At 38.7% G+C, this 19,404-nt stretch overlaps 1 protein-coding gene across 21 annotated transcripts in view; it reads left to right on the top strand.

Moving 5' to 3' along the window:
• Positions 1–2,914: 2,914 nt before the first annotated feature.
• MYBPC1 (myosin binding protein C, slow type) overlaps positions 2,915–19,404 on the top strand; it is a 101,416-nt gene continuing 84,926 nt past the window's right edge. For 20 of the 21 annotated variants that reach the window (XM_027542001.1, XM_027542008.1, XM_027541997.1 and 17 more), the window contains exon 1: positions 3,046–3,185. In XM_027542001.1, the coding sequence (XP_027397802.1) occupies positions 3,161–3,185 (25 nt within the window). In that variant the 5' untranslated portion in view covers positions 3,046–3,160. Of the gene's footprint in view, positions 3,186–19,404 lie in introns of all 21 variants that reach the window. The other variant, XM_027542002.1, reaches the window with a different exon arrangement.

Here is a 19,404-nt window from a genome sequence, read left to right as displayed (position 1 = left end):
GATAATTATTATAAAATATTGGCTATGTTTCCTGTGCTGTACAATATACGCTTATAACTATTTGTATTTCTCTGCACTCTTTGGTTGGTGCAGGGAACATTACTGCTTTTATTTTGAAAGATGTGGCAGAGATTGATACTGACCTATCTAACATTCATTCTCATTCTCTTTAATAAAAGAAGCTTATTACCACTGAGAATGCCACTCAGCTTCTTCTATAGTCAGATATGACCATGAAATCAAGTTATGGCCAGTGGGATGTATTAGATGTTTTATGTGGGACTTCAAAGAAATCACAAAGATATTGAGAAAGTGAGTCCTTTTTTCCTGCTGCCTGGAATGCAGATGTAATGACGAGAGCACTAGCATCCATTTTGGATCATGAAGTTACCTGGGATGACAGAACAGGAAGAAGGAGTCTAGATTCTTGATGACAGTGTGGAGTCACAACAATGACTCTAGTTACTTTTGGACTTGCTTTAAGTGAGTGAGAAATACTTCTGTCTCGGTTCAATTGACGTTTTGTGATTTTGTGTTATATTCAGCCTAATCTCATCCTAAATAACACAAAAAGAAAAACCTAGTAAATGATTTAATAAAATAAAATAAAGAGTCCTGTTGACCAATTTTCCCTTTCCTGAGAGTGAGGTTGGAGATAAGGAATCTGAAAACTTCTAGCTGAATATATAACATCAGAAATAGAGGTTACATGTTTTAAAACAAAACAGTCCTAAAAAAAAATACAGTCCTGGGAAAATTACACATGTCTACTTATTCTTCTAACTTGGAATCTTACTTTAACCATATAATGCCCTCTACAACTATTTATCTTGGGATCTGTTCATACTTCCAATTCCTCCAATAATGTTTTATCTTTTTAAAATCAAGTCCTTAATTACCAAAAAGTTCCCTGGGCTATGAAATGTCTTCTCCATGGATTGCAGTATGTCCTGGCACATGTTCACTTCAGTAAAATGATCAGTGTATTAAAAACCCAACCAAGTGTCTGCAGAAGCCAGTGATGGCATGGCACCTCTTTTGTGGCATGTGTGAAATCTGCCCATCACTATAAACATTCTTTGCAACATGACACTTTGCCCTTATGTTCATTTCATATGTGGTGTTTAGTGTGATGGGAAAGCTGAGGGAAAAATGATTCTTTTTTTAAGGACTAGTCATATAGAATCACAACGTTAAACCTAGAAGGGGCTTCAGAGATCATTTTTTCAGACCCCTCATTTTACGCAAAAGGAATCGGAGGCCCAGAAAGGCCATTTGACTTTCTTAAACTCTTCTGGTTAATGATAGGTCCTGAAATAGAAACCAAGAGTCCGACTTCAAATTCTAGGTTTTTTAATTTGTTTCATCTATTAATGGATACTCTAATGATAGACTGGGCTGGGGAGAAAGTTTTTTCTAACTTTGCATTACAGAATATACTGTATTCTAGCTCACATTTAGCTGTTTAGCATCTAAGAGCAAAGGAATATTTTAGAAAACAAAACAGCATGCTCAGTAGCACTATGTGATTGAGAAAAGGCTTTCTTTGTAGAAGATGTTCATTGACCTTCTTGACTGGTTTTCCGCCTCCTCCCCACCAAATAGCTAAAGCATGATGATATTGATTCTAAGTTGAGTTTCCATCCTTATATGAAAAGTTAGCTTGGCACAGAGCTTGGCAGAGCTAAGTCTGACCAGCTGTGCTCTTAGCCACAGGGGAAATTAAGTGAGAGAGTGTGGCTGGTTCTGTACAAATCAATCAAAGTCTTTTGAAAATGGTCTTGAAAACACATACCAATGAAAGCACACAGGTAGTTGTCTTTTCACATAAACTAATTTTAGTCCTCATCCATAAGAGGCCATGGGCGTGGATAAAGAAATGATTGTTTTGGCCAAAATGTTCATTCGGGTTTTTCCACAAACTGTGAACGAACTTTTGGGCCAACCCAATAAGATGTTTTTCTTAGGTTGACTAATTGGTAATTCATATTTCTCCATCAGTTCCATGAGAATTTGGGGAGAAAGTGGCTAACAGTCTACTAATATTTTAAGTTAGATTTGTGTACATGTTTGCCATGTTGAAACAAAACAATGGCTACTGGCCTGACTTTTTTTGCCCATGCCCCATATATTTTTAAATATATAATTCAGTGGTTTTTAATATATTCACAAAGTTATGCATCGATTACCACTATCTAATTCCAGAGCATTTTCATCATCCCCTAAAGAAACTTCATATCTACTAGCAGTCATTCGTAATCCCACCTCCCTTCAACCCCAGGCAACCACTAATTGAGTTTCTGATGCAATAGATTTGCCTCTCCTGGATATTTCATATGAATGGAATCATACAATACATGGTCTTTTCTGTCTGGCATTTTTCGCTAAGCATAATGTTCCCAAGCTTCATGTATGTTGTAGCATGTATCATTACTTCATCTTTTTGTATGCACTGTAATTTTTTAAAGGATGTTTCTTGAAACAAAGATACAAGCTAAATATTCCTTAATAGAAAATTTTGCTATTTTTGGAGGAGAAAATGAGACAAAATATTCAACACAGAGATTTGGCTTGACAAATAAATATTAGTATATTGATGAAAAGTAAGAAAAAATTTAAACCCAATAATTAAGAACAGACAACAAAAAGCTTATGGGAACATAACATTATCATCAATACAGAGGTTTTTCTTTATAATCTTAGTGAAAATTAAGGTATATGTTGAATTAACATGTTATGATTTTTAATTTGATTTAATTTTTTATTATCAGGCAACTTTTTGCTTTTCTGAGTTGACACATGCCTCTGTCAGACAGAAAGAGAAGAGCAAGAAGGAGCACGAGGCTGCAGCTGAATTTAGAAAGTCAGAGGTGCTCTCATAGCCACATGAGATGAACAGAAGATTCCTTCCAGTAGGCAAGAGAGCAGAGTGCAGACAACAGATGTGAGAAGGTGCTCATAGCTGTTGAGTTCCAGCATCCTTGTGCTGAAGAAGGGGTGGTGCAAAAATGATTGACGTTCCCAGGGAATATAAAAGCCCTGGACTTCTCCCCAGCTGCTTGTCACACTGACCTGTACCATCTCTCAACTGCTCGTGGGGTTTCTGTCAACTAGTACTGGAAAGGACAAACTGTTTGGAGAATAATATTTTATTGTGACCATGCCAGAACCCACTAAGAAAGAGGGTAAGATTCCTCCCTAGATCTTTTTGTTGTACTTTTTAATAAAGCATGTGGGTTTTTTTGCTATTTTCAAAAAATATCTAATTTCTTAAAGAGACTATAAGATAATAGAATACTGTGACTTAAGGAAAAGAACCTTTGGAGTAGAAAGACCAGAGGGTAAATATAGGAAGAGTATAACCAATTAAAAAATATCTGATAATGATCATTTATGAAGGAACATTAACTGAAATGATCAAATTAGAATTTTATCATTAGTTGCAAAGAATCCTTAAAGTTTAATTTTCTTAGGTTCAGTCACAAATTTTTCACCTGTATTTACAGTTTGTGGGGAGTGGGAGGAACTTGGAATGTTTTCTTAAATAGTTAACAAATTTGTTCAAGATTTCAAAAAAGAATTTGTGACAGTATTTCCCAATTTGCTATATTTTTCTCCTAGAAAGACATTTAAAATATGCAGATGCAGTTATTTTTTGGTTTTATCAGTTTGGAGCTTTATTAATTATGACATTATTATAATCTTGCATGGGAAAAAAAATCAAACACCTGGGTTAAAGAATATCTTTGAATGTCAATGACAGACTATGTTCTTTAATGAGATTTATTGTAGGTAATTTCATAGTAACCGTTTAAAAATAATTAAGATGAAAATAATTTTCATTAGGAAAAATGCTTCCTCCAATAAACAGCTTCTCCTACCTATGAAAAATCAATATCTTAAAACTACTTATTAATAATATAAATAAGCTGAAATTCAAAATTACTAAAATAACTAATGAAAAACACAAATTAACAGCAGAAATGTATTGAATTTAATTTTAAATGGTAACATCTTTTAAAAATACTCTTTTCATTTGTGTTAGTCTTCCTTAGTGCCTACTAAATCTTTGTTTTTCACTTCTGCAAATAAAAGCAACAAACTGACAAACATTAGCAGAGAGCCAGAGAGCATAAAAATGGTATTTAGTTTTTTTTTTAATTTTTAATTCTAAAAACTGCTTTTAACCATTCTTTTGAGAGCCTTGAAAAAGATGCTTAGATGTTGAATCCAAAGTTGAAACACTAACCAAATTACCAAAAGTTTTTGAAATATATTTTCTTTATGTAATTAAGTAACCAGTGTTGACAGGCTGTGGTGATCAGTTTACAGGTTGGCTTTACTTAGTGGCGGAGGGCATTGATGGATGAAATCTTCTACCCGAAATAACCACACCAAATGCATGCATTAATATGGGAACTTAATCCTGACTATCAAGCAGTGAGTCCAGTCCCTGCTGAAGTGTCTTATTTGTAATGCAAATGATTTACTTGTGTATTAAGTGTCCTTTTCATTTGATCTGTCACTTGACTAGCCTCTTCAAGGCTTATTTGGATGAAATGCATTCTATGTTTCCTGACGAAGGACAGAATATTGTTTTAATATCCTGCATTTAGTGGATGAATTTGCATGTGTTACTTTAAAGCCCATTGGAAAATGACAAGAAAAGCTGAGAAACTAATAGGCCAATATGAAGAGCTGTAGAGCCTATAAAGCTAATTAAATTATTTGGATTGCTAGATGTGATAAAGTTTTCCTTTTTGTCTGACAACTCAATCTGATCCATTTTACTTTTAAAGACAATGAAACTAGCCGAGACAGGAGGAAAATATATCTTTAACTTCAGCCCATCCCCCACCCCACTCCCCCAAAAAAACCATGTATAAATTTTGGCTATAAATCAACATACATACCAAAGTGCCCATAATCTTTTGCTATAAAAGCACTGTGGATATTCTGTGTAGGAGTTGCCCCCAGCACAGTAATTTTATACTCAGATTCTTTGGTTAGTTTAAATTTGGATGGTGGGGAGTCAGGATAAAGAGAAGGTTACTGATATATTTAAAATCCTTTGAGGAAGTACAGGGATTTTTTTGGTTTCCTTACCAGCAGAACTGATTTTTAAAGGAACTATACCTTGAAGAGTTTTCTTAATGAAATCATTGCATTTTTCTGTTGTTTACATCAGAAACATAAGGAGTATGGCAAGTCAGGGGCTATTCTGGTCCTTGCACTTCTCTCAATTAGTGTCATTTTTTCTGGGGTTGCACTACGTTGGTGGCTCAGATGGTAATGCGGGAGACTGGGTTCAATCCCTGGGTCAGGAAGATCTCCTGGAGAAGGAAATGGCAACCCCCTACAGTACTCTTGCCTGGAAAATCCCATGGATGGAGGAGCCTGGTAGGCTACAGTCCATGGGGTCGCAGAGTCGGACATGCCTGAGCAACTTCACTTCAGTACTTACTGGGCTTGGGTTTGTTCCATATACACCTGCCTCTGAAAGACAGCCTCAAGAATAAAATGTGCCGCCAAACCAGTTCTACAGAATCCTTTCAAACTATTTGCAGAAACACCCCCCTCAAGCAGGTTTCTCCAGCCCCTGTGGATATCCTTACATCTCTTCCTTGGCTGGAAGAACCATGCCCAGGCAGAGCATGACCGCCTGCTGTAAATCTTGATGACACATGAGCTGCTTTGACCTTCCCAGGATCCAGGAGCACTTGACAACTCTTCAAAAGAGGCCGAGTTTTCAGCACCTGAAAGCGCAAAAGATGTCTCTCTCAAATGCCTCCCGACCTGCAGCGGCCTAATTCTGGGAGCTCCAAGTTGGTCTTGGGAGAGTTGGTCCTTCTAAGGAGAAGGGGAAGTATGGTTGTACTTTTAGACCTCAAGGAGGGACTCTAATGGAAGTAATTAGTCAACAGTCCTTACTTAGACCCTTCAGAATATTCTGGATGGCTCAGTAAGCTCTTTCTGAGAAAGAAATTTTTTTTTTTAAGGAATAGCTTCCCTGGTGGCTCAGACAGTAAAGAATCTGCTTGCAATGTGGGAGACCCAGGTTTGATCTCTGGGTTGGGAAGGTCCCCTGGAGAAGGGAATGGCAACCCACTCCAGTATTCTTGCCTGGAGAATCCCATGGACAGAGGAGCCTGGTGGGCTACAGTCCATAGGGTCATAAATTGGTGGACATGAATGAGCAGCTAACACTTTCACTTCATTTCACTTTGTCCTCTCCACCTCTACGTTATATATTTATTCATTGTAGAACTATACTATTTGTACTGCCAGTTCCGAAGAAAATGTCTGTCTTACACTTTAGATTGATGCAGATCTGACACCCAGTAAAAGTAAGGTGTTCTAATCAAACAGTGAGAAGGACGTTTCAGATTTGTGGGCATCTCCCAGGATGTCTTGCTGATACATTCATTTACCTATCATCAGTGAATTGAGTGCTTACTATGAGCTGGTTGCTGGGATTTCAGAGATACATGCAACATGGTCTCTGCTCTAAAAACCCTTATTGCCCCTGGGTCTCACTGAGTAAAGAAGTCATCTTTTGCTGAAACTCTCTTTTCCTTTCAAAAAGGGGTTTTATCAACATGAAGTTAAAAACATGCAAGAATCTTATGCTATTAATAATACTTTTGCCTACAAATAATTTCTTAAGAATTTTTGCTCTGTACTATGTAATGATTAAAACCATAAAATCTGGTTCTTTAATATATTTAGACAAATTGTTAACTGTCAGATGCTATAGAACCTAGAAAAACTCTTTTCTAAAACACCAGGTTAAGATGTTAACGTGAATTTCACTTTTTGTGATATATCAGGCCCTATTATATTTCATGCACTTAACTTTTAGGAAAAAGGCAAAAGTTCCTTATTGGTGCTTGCGGGTCATTCAAAACACTTTGAGGGTGTCGTGGTAGATTTCTCATCTTCCTTGTAAGATCTTTTGTTGAAAACTCAAACATATGGCAAAACACACCTTCATTGATGATCAGTTTTAGGGGCCATTCTAATAACTCCAAGGATCAAAAGTATGGCATTGTTGCTACAGATTCGCTTGCTACTTCAACATGCAGTATCTATCTATTCTATCTTGATCTATTTCAGTAAGCTTAGGTGGGAACATGGTCATGGAGAATAACTATTTCAGTCCATAGGAGCTTTTTCTTTGCTACTTCTTTTTCTTGGTCACTAGAGATTTCACTACATTTAAGGTTCTGCTAAGCCCCAAACCCATCTGAATGCAAAGCGGCATTCATCACCTCTTACCTATTTCCCAGCATCACTCAGGGCTTAGTCATCATCAGAAAAGGAGCCTTGGTGACAGGAAACCTCTCTCTCATATATACTCCTTGACCTTCAGTTTCCACCTGGAGGAGAGTGGATGGCCTATTTCAAACACCAAAGTAAATTTGTCTTTGGAGAAGTCATATTACATATAGAATATTATTTTTCTCTCAAATCAGAGAAAAGTAGGGACTTCTCTGGTGGTCCAGTGGTTAAGACTGTGCTCCTAAGGCAGGGGGCCTGGGTTCCATCCCTGGTTAGGGAACTAGATCCTACATGCAGCAAATAGGACCTAGCGCAACCAAATAAATGAATAAATATATATTTTTTTAATTAGGGAAAAGTGCATTTGTTGAAAATAATGAAAAGAAAGGGAGAAGAGGGAGGAGGTATTTGATTGAGGGCGGTTATTTTCCTTCAAACTTCATGTGGTTCATTTAGGCCACATTGAAGATTTGGATGAAGAATAAAGAAGTTGCATGAATGAATGCCAATGTTTCCCCCCACCCCCACCCCAAAAAAACTTTGCCAGGCTGTATTGGCCATGCACAGTGTAGATTTGAGCTATCTGCTGTAAGAAGGAATACTCTTGGGCTAATGCACGCTAGAGGGGCTTAATACTTGGCAAAATCATTCTTTTTCAGTAGCATGCTTTTATGACTATCCGACTGCACCTGTTAGGAAGATAAATAAAGGACTGGCCAATTCTTTCCTCTCAAGCGCCCTAAATATATCTCTTAAAAAAAAAAAACTTTGAAAAAACAAGTTGTATCTTTGTTTCTCATCCAGTAAGTTGGACGAAGTCTCCCCTAGGCCTTGCAAAGAGCAGGGGTAAAGGAGTTCCTGAGATGAACAAAAGTTAGGCTCTCTGGTTATTCTGGACCCCAAGAGAAAGGAAAAAGAGAAAAACATAATCTTTGCTCTCTGAATGCCACCCATTATTCTGGCCTGCGATATAGCCTTGAAACATTTTAGATTGCTCGTGGACACACACTTCACAGAGTTCTCTTATTTTTAGCTATTTAGAAGTATTCCTGAATTTGACATGAATGTTAGAATAAACTGCCCAGGCTGAAATTACTCTAAAGAAATGCTTGGACTTAAAAATAAATAAATAAACCATCTTTTAAAAAGCTTGAGTGAACATAAAATGATGTTTTTGCAATCTTTTTGGAAACTCATAGATGCTTTCTTTTAGAGAGAATTGTGGAAAGAGGCTGTCATGAAAGGAAATAGAATGCTGTTTCACAGCCCTAGAAAGCAGTTTTGTTACTTTTGCTGAAGTCTTGTATGATTGTTTAATTTAAAATTTATTTTTCAACTCTTTATGGCCAAGCAGAAGAATTTTTATTGTTAATAATTACAGTTTTATCTGCTTGCCTCCTTAATTAGTCTATGAAACCTATATTAAGAGAAACGAAATACTCTTGGCAGCCCATGACTTCTGTGGTAATTCTAGACCTCATCTCTAGACATACTTGGGTGTGTTAGATAATAAAGAACAGAATTAAAGTTCTAGCAATAAAAAATAAGCAGAAAACTTTTAATTTCATGTGTATTCCTGCAGAGATATGATATGTCTTTTTCCTTCTTTTTTTTTTAATCTTTATTTATTTACGGCTGTGTGGGATCTCAGTTGCAGCATGTAGGCTCCAGAGCGTGTGGGCCCATGGACTTAGCTGCCCCCGGCTTGTGGGATCTTAGTTCCCTGGGCAGGGGTCAAACTGGCATCCTCTGCACTAGAAGAATTCTTAACCATTTGGACCATTAGGAAAGTCCCCCATTTCAGTTCTTGAGGGGGACAGATGTCTTTCCTGGAGTCCTTAGCTTGTTCAGAATATGTTCAGTCACTAAGTCATGTCCAACTCTTTGTGACTGCATGGACTGTAGCTCATGTAGGGAAGCCTAATACACAGAAAGGTAATTACTGAAATACAGTGTTTTTGAGTTAGGTTAATCACGAAGTAGGTATCGCTTATTCAAGAGCAGTTTTCTAAAATTTAAAAGCGTAGCAATTAAGGAAAACGAAACTATGAAAAAGAAGAAAAGACTTAATCACGTAATTTCCTGTGTGTGTGTGTGCTAAGTCACTTAAGCTGTTTCCGACTCTTTGTGACCCTACGGACTGTAGCCCACCAGGTTCCTCTGTCCATGGAATTCTCCAGGCAAGAATACTGGAGTGGGTTGCTGTGCCCTCTTCAAGGGAATCTTCTTGACCTAGGGATCAAACCTGCATTTCCTGTGGCTCCTGATTGCAGGCAAATTCTTTACCACTGAGCCACTGGGGAAACCCCTTAATTTCCTACATGCATGCAAATTGTCTCATATTGGAGAGAAAGCATCTGTCCCCACAGCTTTTTATAAAGACAGCCTCCAAATATCAAAGTGATGACACTGTCACACCCAAATCTCTTCTTTGTGGATAGGCCCAATTATAATTTACAGAGTATGTTTGTTTTGGACAGCCACACAGATAGACAATAAGCCAAATTTTTAGGATGTTCCCATGCAAGGGGTGGATTAATTATGCACTTTTACATGCATTTTCAGAGTAAAGTTTTAGATTCTATCCAACTGGGGTGTGAAGTGGTTTATTTGGCAAAGAAAAAAAGACCAGGATCATTTAATCCCACGTGTATTTTTCTCTCTAAATTGAGTTCCCAATAAGCTAACTGAAATCTGACTTTCATTATGCCTTTCAAGTCTGAATTCCACTTTGATAAGATTTTTGCCCTTTTATACTGCCTAAGAAATCTTTTTATGGACCAATTTGGCACATCAATACAACACCCAAAATTGTTTATTTATATGTAAATCTTTTAATTTTGTTTTTTGACTTTTACTTTAAATATTTACAAGAGCTTGGGGTTCAATTTTTTTTTCTTTTTCTTCAAATCATCCAGTTTTCCTCTCTCTGTGTGTGTATGTGTATGTCAAATTTTTTAATTTTGTTTTTTGACTTTTACTTTAGATATTTACAAGAGCTTGGGGTTCAGTTTTTTTTCTTTTTCTTCAAATCATCCAGTGTTTCCTCTCTCTCTCTCTGTGTATATGTTTGTCACTCATTTGTGTCCAACTCCTTGCGACCCCATGGACTGTAGCTCGCCAGGCTCCTCTGTCTATGGAATTCTCCAGACAATAATGCTTGAGTGGGTTGCTATTCCCTTCTCCAAAGGGTCTTCCCAACCCAAGGATCGAACCAGGTCTCCTGCATTGCAGGCAGATTCTTTAATGTCTGAGCTACCAAAGAAACCGAGTTTTTCCTCTAAATAGCATCAAATCTCTAAGTTCCTCAGGAATTCTTTGCTTGCAGCAAGTATTAGCTTTCGCCTTCTATAAAATTTTATATCTCTTGGAACAGAATGTTCTGCTTTTAACTAAAAATTCACCTTATTATATAATTCTACAATTTAATCTCTCATTTTTTAAGTTACATGTCTCTAGACTTATTCTTCATCCAGTATGTATTTTGGCTTTTTTTCTTATGTATACTAGGTAATATTCATCATTAAACATAGTGACATAAAGTTAACTATTCACAGAGCGTTCTAGACAGCTCAAATTCCTGCTGTATCATGAATCGAGTTAGTTACACTTCACATGTCTCAGTTTCTTCATCTGTTAAATGTGAATAATAATAGTAACTAGCTCACTGTTTTTTTGTAAGAATTAAATAAGTTAGGTGAAAAGCTGAGAATAAACCATTAGCATGTAATAAGAACTTAAGTCCTTTCCTTCTAAAGCAGCAAACTCAGAAATTTTGTCGAGCTTAAGGTATTAAATGCCTAAAGTTTAATATAAACTTTGAGGGCATTTCTGCCAACACATATCAAACACTGTAAGGTATGTTACAACCACAGTTCACCTCTCTGCCTGGTGTTAATATTTATAATACGGTCCCAAACAGCTGTGGTTACGATCATAGCCATCATTGCCACCACCACAAGTATTTCTCTCTTTTTAGACTTGAAGTAAAATATGTTTGCTTTCACCCGTGGAGGCTCAGATCAGAGGCCTACACTTCAGAGCGTCTGTCGTGTCCACGCTGAAATGTGTCATGTCCAGCTGGGGGTCCCCAGTTGTTAGTGAGGTTGTGATAACCATTGTGGGGGCATGGCCTTTCCCACTTAGATGAAAGAGTCACCCTGCACAGTTGAACATGTAACTGTATCCTCCACCAAGGGCTATAAGGCTTGGGTGTGGGGGGTGGGCATTAAGATTTCTCTTCCCACCCGGGGTGCTATTGGCAGGTGGGGAGTTTTCATCTGGTCTGAACATTTCTGAGATAGCCACATAAAGAACTCTCCATGACCGTGTATGAATACAGTGGGTGATTGATTGAGTGGCGGTGTTTACTGCTGTGGAATTTCATTTTTATGACCCCACCTGGCATCAGGCCTGTCGTTCCTCTATTTTTAAAAAGTCATCCAACGTGAGGCCCCGCAAGGCTTGGGAAAGGCCTGGAAGTGGTTTATTCGGATAACCCTATAACCACAGAAGAGTGATATGATTGTAGGGATGGTCTACTCAGGAGCAGACCCGTCAGGGAAAGACAAAATGGGTGAAAGGGAGAAATTGTTAATGATTCAAATCATTTTTCACCTGTGCTAAATTTTTAAACTTCAGCTTGAGGAAAGCTTCTTCTATACCACTATACTCACCTAGGTTACTCCCAACCATCACTTCGTTCTTACTTTAAAATACATTAAGAAGAACAATAAAGAGACAAGTAATCAGATCTTAGCAAAAGATCTCATTTTCATCCAGCCCCATGTTAACAGCGAGAAGCTATTTGTTGTTCTGTGATAATCACCAGACTTTAATCTTCCTGTGTGGAATGACATCTTAAGTTAAAACCATGTAATTTGAACAATGGAAGAGCAAGTTAACTAGGAAAGGGAAAAAACCCTGTGGATTCAGGGAATTTCCATCAAGTTAACTAATGAGTCATTGAAAATTTACTACTTGATGTACAAATAGACTCCACCTATTCACAACCTTAAAATATAGTTTGGGGGGATATGTGGCCACAGTAAATATTAATAAATATTAAATTGAATCAAATTTGGAATAGCTGGAGTTGATGAATTGTTAATATCTCATTTTTTTCTTGAACCTTATTATTTCAACCAATTTGGATATAAACAGACTTAAGATGCAATATGTTACTCCTTGTTTTGAAAAACAAAGTACAGTGGATATAATTTAACTTTGTCATCATTTGTGGATATCAGTTATCTTACCACATGATATCCGCAGTGCTCAAATTATTTGTCTTTTTGTTAATGAGGCCACATTGGTTTGTATTCTGAATTTGTGTCCAACTTTGGATAGCTTTCCTGTTTCATCCCTTGCCAGAAGGCTGCTGTCTTCTTTAATTACTCTTACTAGTCAGTGTGTGAAGCTGTCCCCTTCTCTTCCCTCTGTTGTTTGCTTTGGATCCTGGCCAGGTCAATAATCTAGTTGAGCAGGACTACACTGCAGAGTACCCCATTTAAGGAGGCACTCATTCTCAAGGTCATGCAAATGCAAGGTCCAGACCTGAGTGTCAGTGCCTCTGTAAGTGATGCTCCCTAGTCACCTGGCTCCCCTCACCCTAGTTCCAGTTCCAGGGCTGGGGACCCAGGTGAGAGGTCTTCTCTTGGGAGTAAAGCATTTGAGCTCTCAGAGTGCCAGGTAGGAGGAGCTTGAGACAATTCATTTTGCTCTTCAGAAGCCCTTATAATTTGCTGATCAGGAGCTGTTATCTGGATAAGTAAGGTTGCTAGATAGCTGAATTCTAAATAAGGGAGGTGATACTAGACAATATCACCCTTTTGTTCCTATTAATTATGTACACTGTAGAATAAGTTACTGCCCCCAAATCAGTCTGTGGCTTTTATTTTGACTGATTCACTCATTTTTATTAAGCAAGGCTACAGATATTTCCTAAATGATTCATATGACATGAGTTTATTTTTTTTAAGTATACACACACAAAATAATTTTCAAAGATTTACCATAAATTCTAAATAATTCTCAAACTTTTCAGTCTCAGATCAATTGGCATTCAGTAATTGCTGACGACATTAAAAAGTATTTGTTTATGTACACTCTATTAATACTTACTGAATTTGAAATTAAAATGGATGAACTTTTAAAGCATAAGAGTACAAAGTACATGTTCTATTAGCTGCCAGAGTGTTAACATCATCACACATTATATATCTTTTGGAAAACTCCACTGCCTGTTTGTGAAAGAATGAGTAAAAAAAAGGCATAAAATGTCTGAGCATTATTATGAAAATAGTTTTGACCACATGGACTCCTCAAGAGGATTTCAGGGGCTCTTGGGGATCCCAGATCATACTTTGAGAATTTCTGTTGTAAGTCAGTATATAATTGCCTCTAAAAAATGTATCAGTTCAGTTCAGTTGCTCAGTTGTGTCTGACTCTTTGCAACCCCATGAACCATAGCATGCCAGACCTCCCTGTCCATCACCAACTCCCAGAGTTCAACCAAACCCATGTCCATTGAGTCAGTGATGCCATCCAACCATCCCATCCTCTGTTGTCCCCTTCTCCTCCTGCCCTCAATCTTTCCCAGCATCAGGGTCTTTTCAAATGAGTCAGCTCTTTGCATCAGGTGGCCAAAGTATTGGAGTTTCAGCTTCAGCATCAGTCCTTCCAATGAATATTCAGGATTGATTTCCTTTAGGATGGACTGGTTGGATCTCCTTGCAGTCCAAGGGACTCTCAAGAGTCTTCTCCAACACCACAGTTCAAAAGCATCAATTCTTCAGAGCTCATGTATAATCCTCCCTTAAATTTCAAGGTATAAAATCCTGACCTGTGGCCCATAGTGAATAGAACAAGACACAAAACAATCATATAATTGTGAAAACACAAAATTACATCTAATTTGTGTACGAAAATCTTGATCTCTGATGCATAAGCAATATGGTCAGTGCAAATCCACTGTCATTCCTGTTGGCTAACTTTTTGGTGGCTTTTATGATTTGTATAATCAAAACTTCTCTAAGTGCAATGAACGTCCCCATGCAGACAATATTTTATATTAAAGTGGTTTCCATTGTGCTGTTATCTAGGCATATGAGAGATGGGCTGTGACATGACTTGTGCCAGACTTCACTATCAACAGTGTTTATTGTATATTTAATCCAAAAGAGAAGACAATGCTTCAGTACCAAAAGTTACAAGAGTTGGCCAGATAAAACCTTACTTACCACAATGTTTGCAATATATAAAGCATTCACATATTTTATTTCAAACCAAGAATTTGACTTTTAGGGAATTTCCTGGTGGTCCAGTGGTTAAACCTCCATACTTCCGCTGCAGGGGATGTGAGTTTGATCCCTGGTTGGGGAATTAAGATCCCACATGCCATGTAGGGTGGCCAAAAGTAAATAAAAATTAAGAAAAAAAAAAAAAAAGAATTTGACTTTGAGAATAAGAAATAATAATTAAGAATAGCATGCAATTTTCTCCTGCACCCCAGGTTACCAAAGGATGGTTTTAGCACACTTGTTTTATGCAAAAAAAGTGACAGAAAGCCACATAAACACAAAAAAAGACGTTTAATGGTAACAACTGTTATTATGTGTTCTTATTATCTCTTCTATGCCTATTAACATATTCATATAATGTAATTATGCTCTCTGTGCTGTTAAAAGCCCAAATTAAATTGCACATGAGGGCCCATAAAATAATTTTTAAGTAAATCAAACAGTATATTATTTGAGCTGTGAGCCCATGGGAAGAAGAGACCTGGGTTGTTTATATCATTTTGGTGTATAGACACAGAAAGAGAGGCAGATTCATGCCTCTTATTAAAACTTAGCATTTTTTTCCCCTTTAATGTATTGACCATGGAACCCTTGATTATGGAAAATAGAAGTAGACTGCATTGGAGGGAGCCAACCTTTTATGGAGTACCGGGTGCCTAGTCTTTCAGCAGAGACAAGAACCACATATGGGCTGTCTCTTTGATAGCGGCCACCAGTGCCCGTCAATTAGAAGGCCCTGGCACTAACTGTGCGGGCCTGCCATTGGCGGCATACCTGTGCTTCTTACAGTAGGTGGTCATAGGAAAAATCCACCATAAATAGATCAAGCCCTTTAAAAGCATGTCAGTGTCGCAGAGGGAAAGAAAGGCTATATCCGTGAATTAGGGAGGATCAAGGACAGCCGCCCTTGCTGAAGGAGCCTTAGTTGCTGGGTCAGAGTCTGGCTGATTTTTATGTTGTCCATGAAAATATTTCCTGGGTTTAATTTTTCAGAGTATACCGATTTCTTTCTTTTTAATTCAAAACTATTTAAAGACAGCAACTTACTTAACCCTGCTTCTTGAGTCCATCCTGTTGGTCTGTTTTCCAGTGGAGACAATGGGGAAGGATGGATGAAGGGGACAAAAAGCCAACTTTATTCACCTGGGAGAAAAGTCCCACGGAATTTGCCTTTTTTTTTTTAATTGAATTTGTTACAATACTGCTTCTTTTTGTTTGTTTGTTTTCATATTTTGGTTATTTGGGCCACAAGATAGGATCTTTGGCCACAAGATAATTTTGGCCACTTGTAGGATCTCAGCTCACCAACCAGGGATTGAACCCACACCCCCTGCATTGGAAGGTGAAGTCTTAACCACTGGGCAGCCAGGGAAGTCCCTGGCCTTTGGTTTCTGAATAAGCAGAAATATAGCAGCCGTTGGAGAAGGAAATGGCAGCCCACTCCAGTATTCTTGCCTGAAGAATTCCACGGACAGAGGCGCCTGGTGGGCTCCTCTTTACAGTCACAAAGAGTCAGACATAACTGAATAGACAACAAACAACAACCTCAATAGATGCCTATTTGCTCAAATCTCAGAAATTAGGGAGCTTCCCAGGCCTTGTATTTCCTGACTGTTGCAACATGGTAAAGCTGGGTGATAATGGGATTGGCATAGTTGGCTGAGGGTTATTTGCTGAGAAAACTAGCTTAGATTTTGAAAAGGGAAATCCTTAGAAAGGCAAGAGGTGGTGCTTTTATTTATTCATTTACTTGACTTCACTGGGTCTTAGTTGTGTCACATGGGATCAAGCTTCCTGACCAGGGATTGAACCTGGTCAATCTTAGGAGGTCAGAGTCTTAGCCACTGAACCATCAGGGAAGTCCCCAAAGCGTGTTTTGGAGGTCAAAACTCTGGTCCTAATTGCTCTTTCAAGATGGAAGGTATGTTGACAATAAGAAGAATCTAAATGATGAAGTTGGGTGTGTGCCTGGGAGAAGTCAGCCAGCGAAAGGGTCACCAGCGGGAGACATAGTGTACCCTGTGGGTAAGGCAGACGAAGAAAGCTGCCCTTGGAGTGCCAGGGGATGGTTCTTGATTTCTTGGCAGTGAGCAGAAGGGGCTTTTGTGTGGGTAGAAACAGCCTGCCAGTCAACTATATTTATAGAGCACCTGCTGTGCGGAATTTAAAAGGAGGAGGAGATAGGCCTTGTCCTCAAGAAGCTTGTGATCAAAGAAGTGCATGTACTGTGAACCCATTGCCACTCACAGTCATGTTTGGAATGGGAGAGGATTCAGCGATACGGCACAGTCTGAGCCTCCTTATTCAAAGTGTGTGTCATGGACCAGCAGCACTAGCATCAGTGGGGAGCCAGTTAAACATGCAGAATCTGGAATGCCCCCAGCAGATCCCCAGAGTCAGAACCTGCACTTGACCAAACCCCAAGATGATTCGTGTGCTCATAGCAATGTCAGAAGCACCAGAAGGACTGTGGAAGTGCTGAATCTCAAATATTTTGCGAGAGGAAAGGCTTCTGGCTTGGTGATTTAAACTGGTAGAAAAGCTACTTAATTTACCTCTGAGATTCTTAAACAAGGGCATCTCATCTTAGCCACCTTTATAAACCCCATCCTTGTTAAATTCATAATGAGGCTCAATAAATTCCAGTTGTGTGGGAGCTTCTTTCTACAGTCCCTAGTCAGTGGGAGTACAGTGGAAATCGTTGTGAATGAATTATTGTTATAGAGGCAGCTAACGGATTTGGGGAACGTGCAAATGATTTCTGGAGGTGTGGGCAAAGCAGGGCATGACAAAGCCTATCAGGGACAAACATATGAGTAAGAGAAATACATGAAGAGTTTGTTTTTTTTTTTTTAAGGCAAAAGCGGGGATGTCTCAAGGCCCCAAAATATACCCGTAGTGGCTTCTTTTCAGACTAAGTCATGTGCTACTTGGCTCTCACCATTCCTGGTTCCTCATCCCTTCAGGTTTAGAATAGCTGCAATTCTTTGTTTTAAATGCCTTGAAATCTATTGACAGTTCATCTTCTTATGCTTCTTATTCCATCAGGATTGATTTAATTGATCAATTTACTTAATTGTGCAAACTCTGTAATGCATATGTGTGTGTGTGTGTTGTTTGTTAAGTTGCTTCGGTCGTGTCTGACTCTTTGCGACCCCATGGACTACAGTCCTCCAGGCTCCTCTATCCATGGGATTCTCCAGGAAAGAATACTGGAGTGGGTTGCCATTTCCTTTTCCAGGGGATCTTCCTGACCCAGGGATCAAACTTGAATCTCTTACATCTCCTGCACTGGCAGGCAGGTTCTTTACCTCTAGAGCCACTTGTAGAACTCATCAAAATATTAATTATTACCATTTTACAGTAGAAGAGTGAGGGGCCTCCCTCCTTCGTTTAATACTCGGATGCTTCCTCAGATGCTACTCCAATCCCAAACATGGTCTAACGTGATGTAGCCCATGAAATAAGGCAAATCTCAGGAGGTAGCACGTGAGGAAAGACAGGAGTGTCATTCTCCCAGGTGTGTCATGACGAAATCATGATCATAATGTGAGAACTGTGAAAAGAGAGAGAAAGTATCTATGATGTTTATTGCATTCCCTGTCCCTGCAGGAACCCCTTCATTCCTGCCAGCAACCCTTGAGATGAGTTCTGTTGTTATTGCCATTACTCAGATGAGGAAACTGAGGCATATTCCACTCCTTGGGGCAACATCTAAATGAGGCGATGTGGCCTTGACCATCAGACCAATCAGTTCAGCAGGGGAAAACACAGTGAAATCTCTGCAAAGTCCATCAGCCTGTTTCTGCCTCCACAAGAGTGACCAGCTGAGAAGGGAAGTTCACTTCCATCCTGAAGAGGCCAGGTACCGCCTCAAGCAGACCTGGGTCAGAGCCTGGTTCCACCCTTCAGGGGCTGTGGGACCCCACAGGGCCTCAGTCCCCATCTGTAAAATGAGGATAATGATAATACTGACTCAGAGTGTTGTAAGGATGGTAGGAAGTAATATACACTAGGTCTTGCACGCAGTGAGTGGCCGATACATGGTTGTTATTTATTTATTCCTCCACTGGCTGTAAAATAATGGGGTTTCTATGATTTTAAGAAGGAAACACTCTGGCTCTGCCTACTCACCAGGCAGGCATGCGTTTTCCTACTTCTGTTTGCCACAACTACCCTAAAATGTACCAGCAGTAATACCCTATAATGTTTCTGTAGTTCTGAGTATCTGACATAGTTGACTGTTAGTGATGGATGAAATGTGGATTTGTTGGAAGTTGAACTAAGCCCTTTAAATTGTCAATTTGGTTTGTTTTGGGGGCTGTTACATAGAACCCTGGGGCTACAGAACATCACAAAATGGAAACATCACAAAAATGAAGAATACAGAGTCAGGGCATTTTTACAGTTTCAGCGTCCAAAAACATTCTTTTTTGTTTATTTAATTAGAATTCACCCTTGGCCTTTATTTCCAAAAAAAAGATTTTAAGCAACCACAGCTTTCCTTACAAAATGGGCCTTTGTTTACAAAGATGTTGAGAAAGCATGGCCAATTTGATAGTTCACACAGTGACCGAAGAATCCCTTGTTAATTTTCTTAATCAATTCATTTAAAGTGGTTTTAACAATAAGAAGAGGTACTAGGGAGATAGGAAAGGAATCAAAGATCCCTGTTTTTGTTTAGTTGAAAGGGACAGGAAACATAAATATATGGGACTTCCCTGGTGATCTAGTGATTAAAATACTGCACTTCCAACACCATGAGTGCAGGTTCAATCAGTGGTTGGGGACCTAAAATCCTGCATGTTGTGAGGTGAGGCTA

The sequence above is a fragment of the Bos indicus x Bos taurus genome, chromosome 5 (genome assembly GCF_003369695.1).
Source record: "Bos indicus x Bos taurus breed Angus x Brahman F1 hybrid chromosome 5, Bos_hybrid_MaternalHap_v2.0, whole genome shotgun sequence".
In the NCBI taxonomy this organism is placed as follows: domain Eukaryota; kingdom Metazoa; phylum Chordata; class Mammalia; order Artiodactyla; family Bovidae; genus Bos; species Bos indicus x Bos taurus.
Note: the sequence above shows the minus strand (reverse complement) of the source record. Positions and strands in the feature narration are given on the sequence as shown.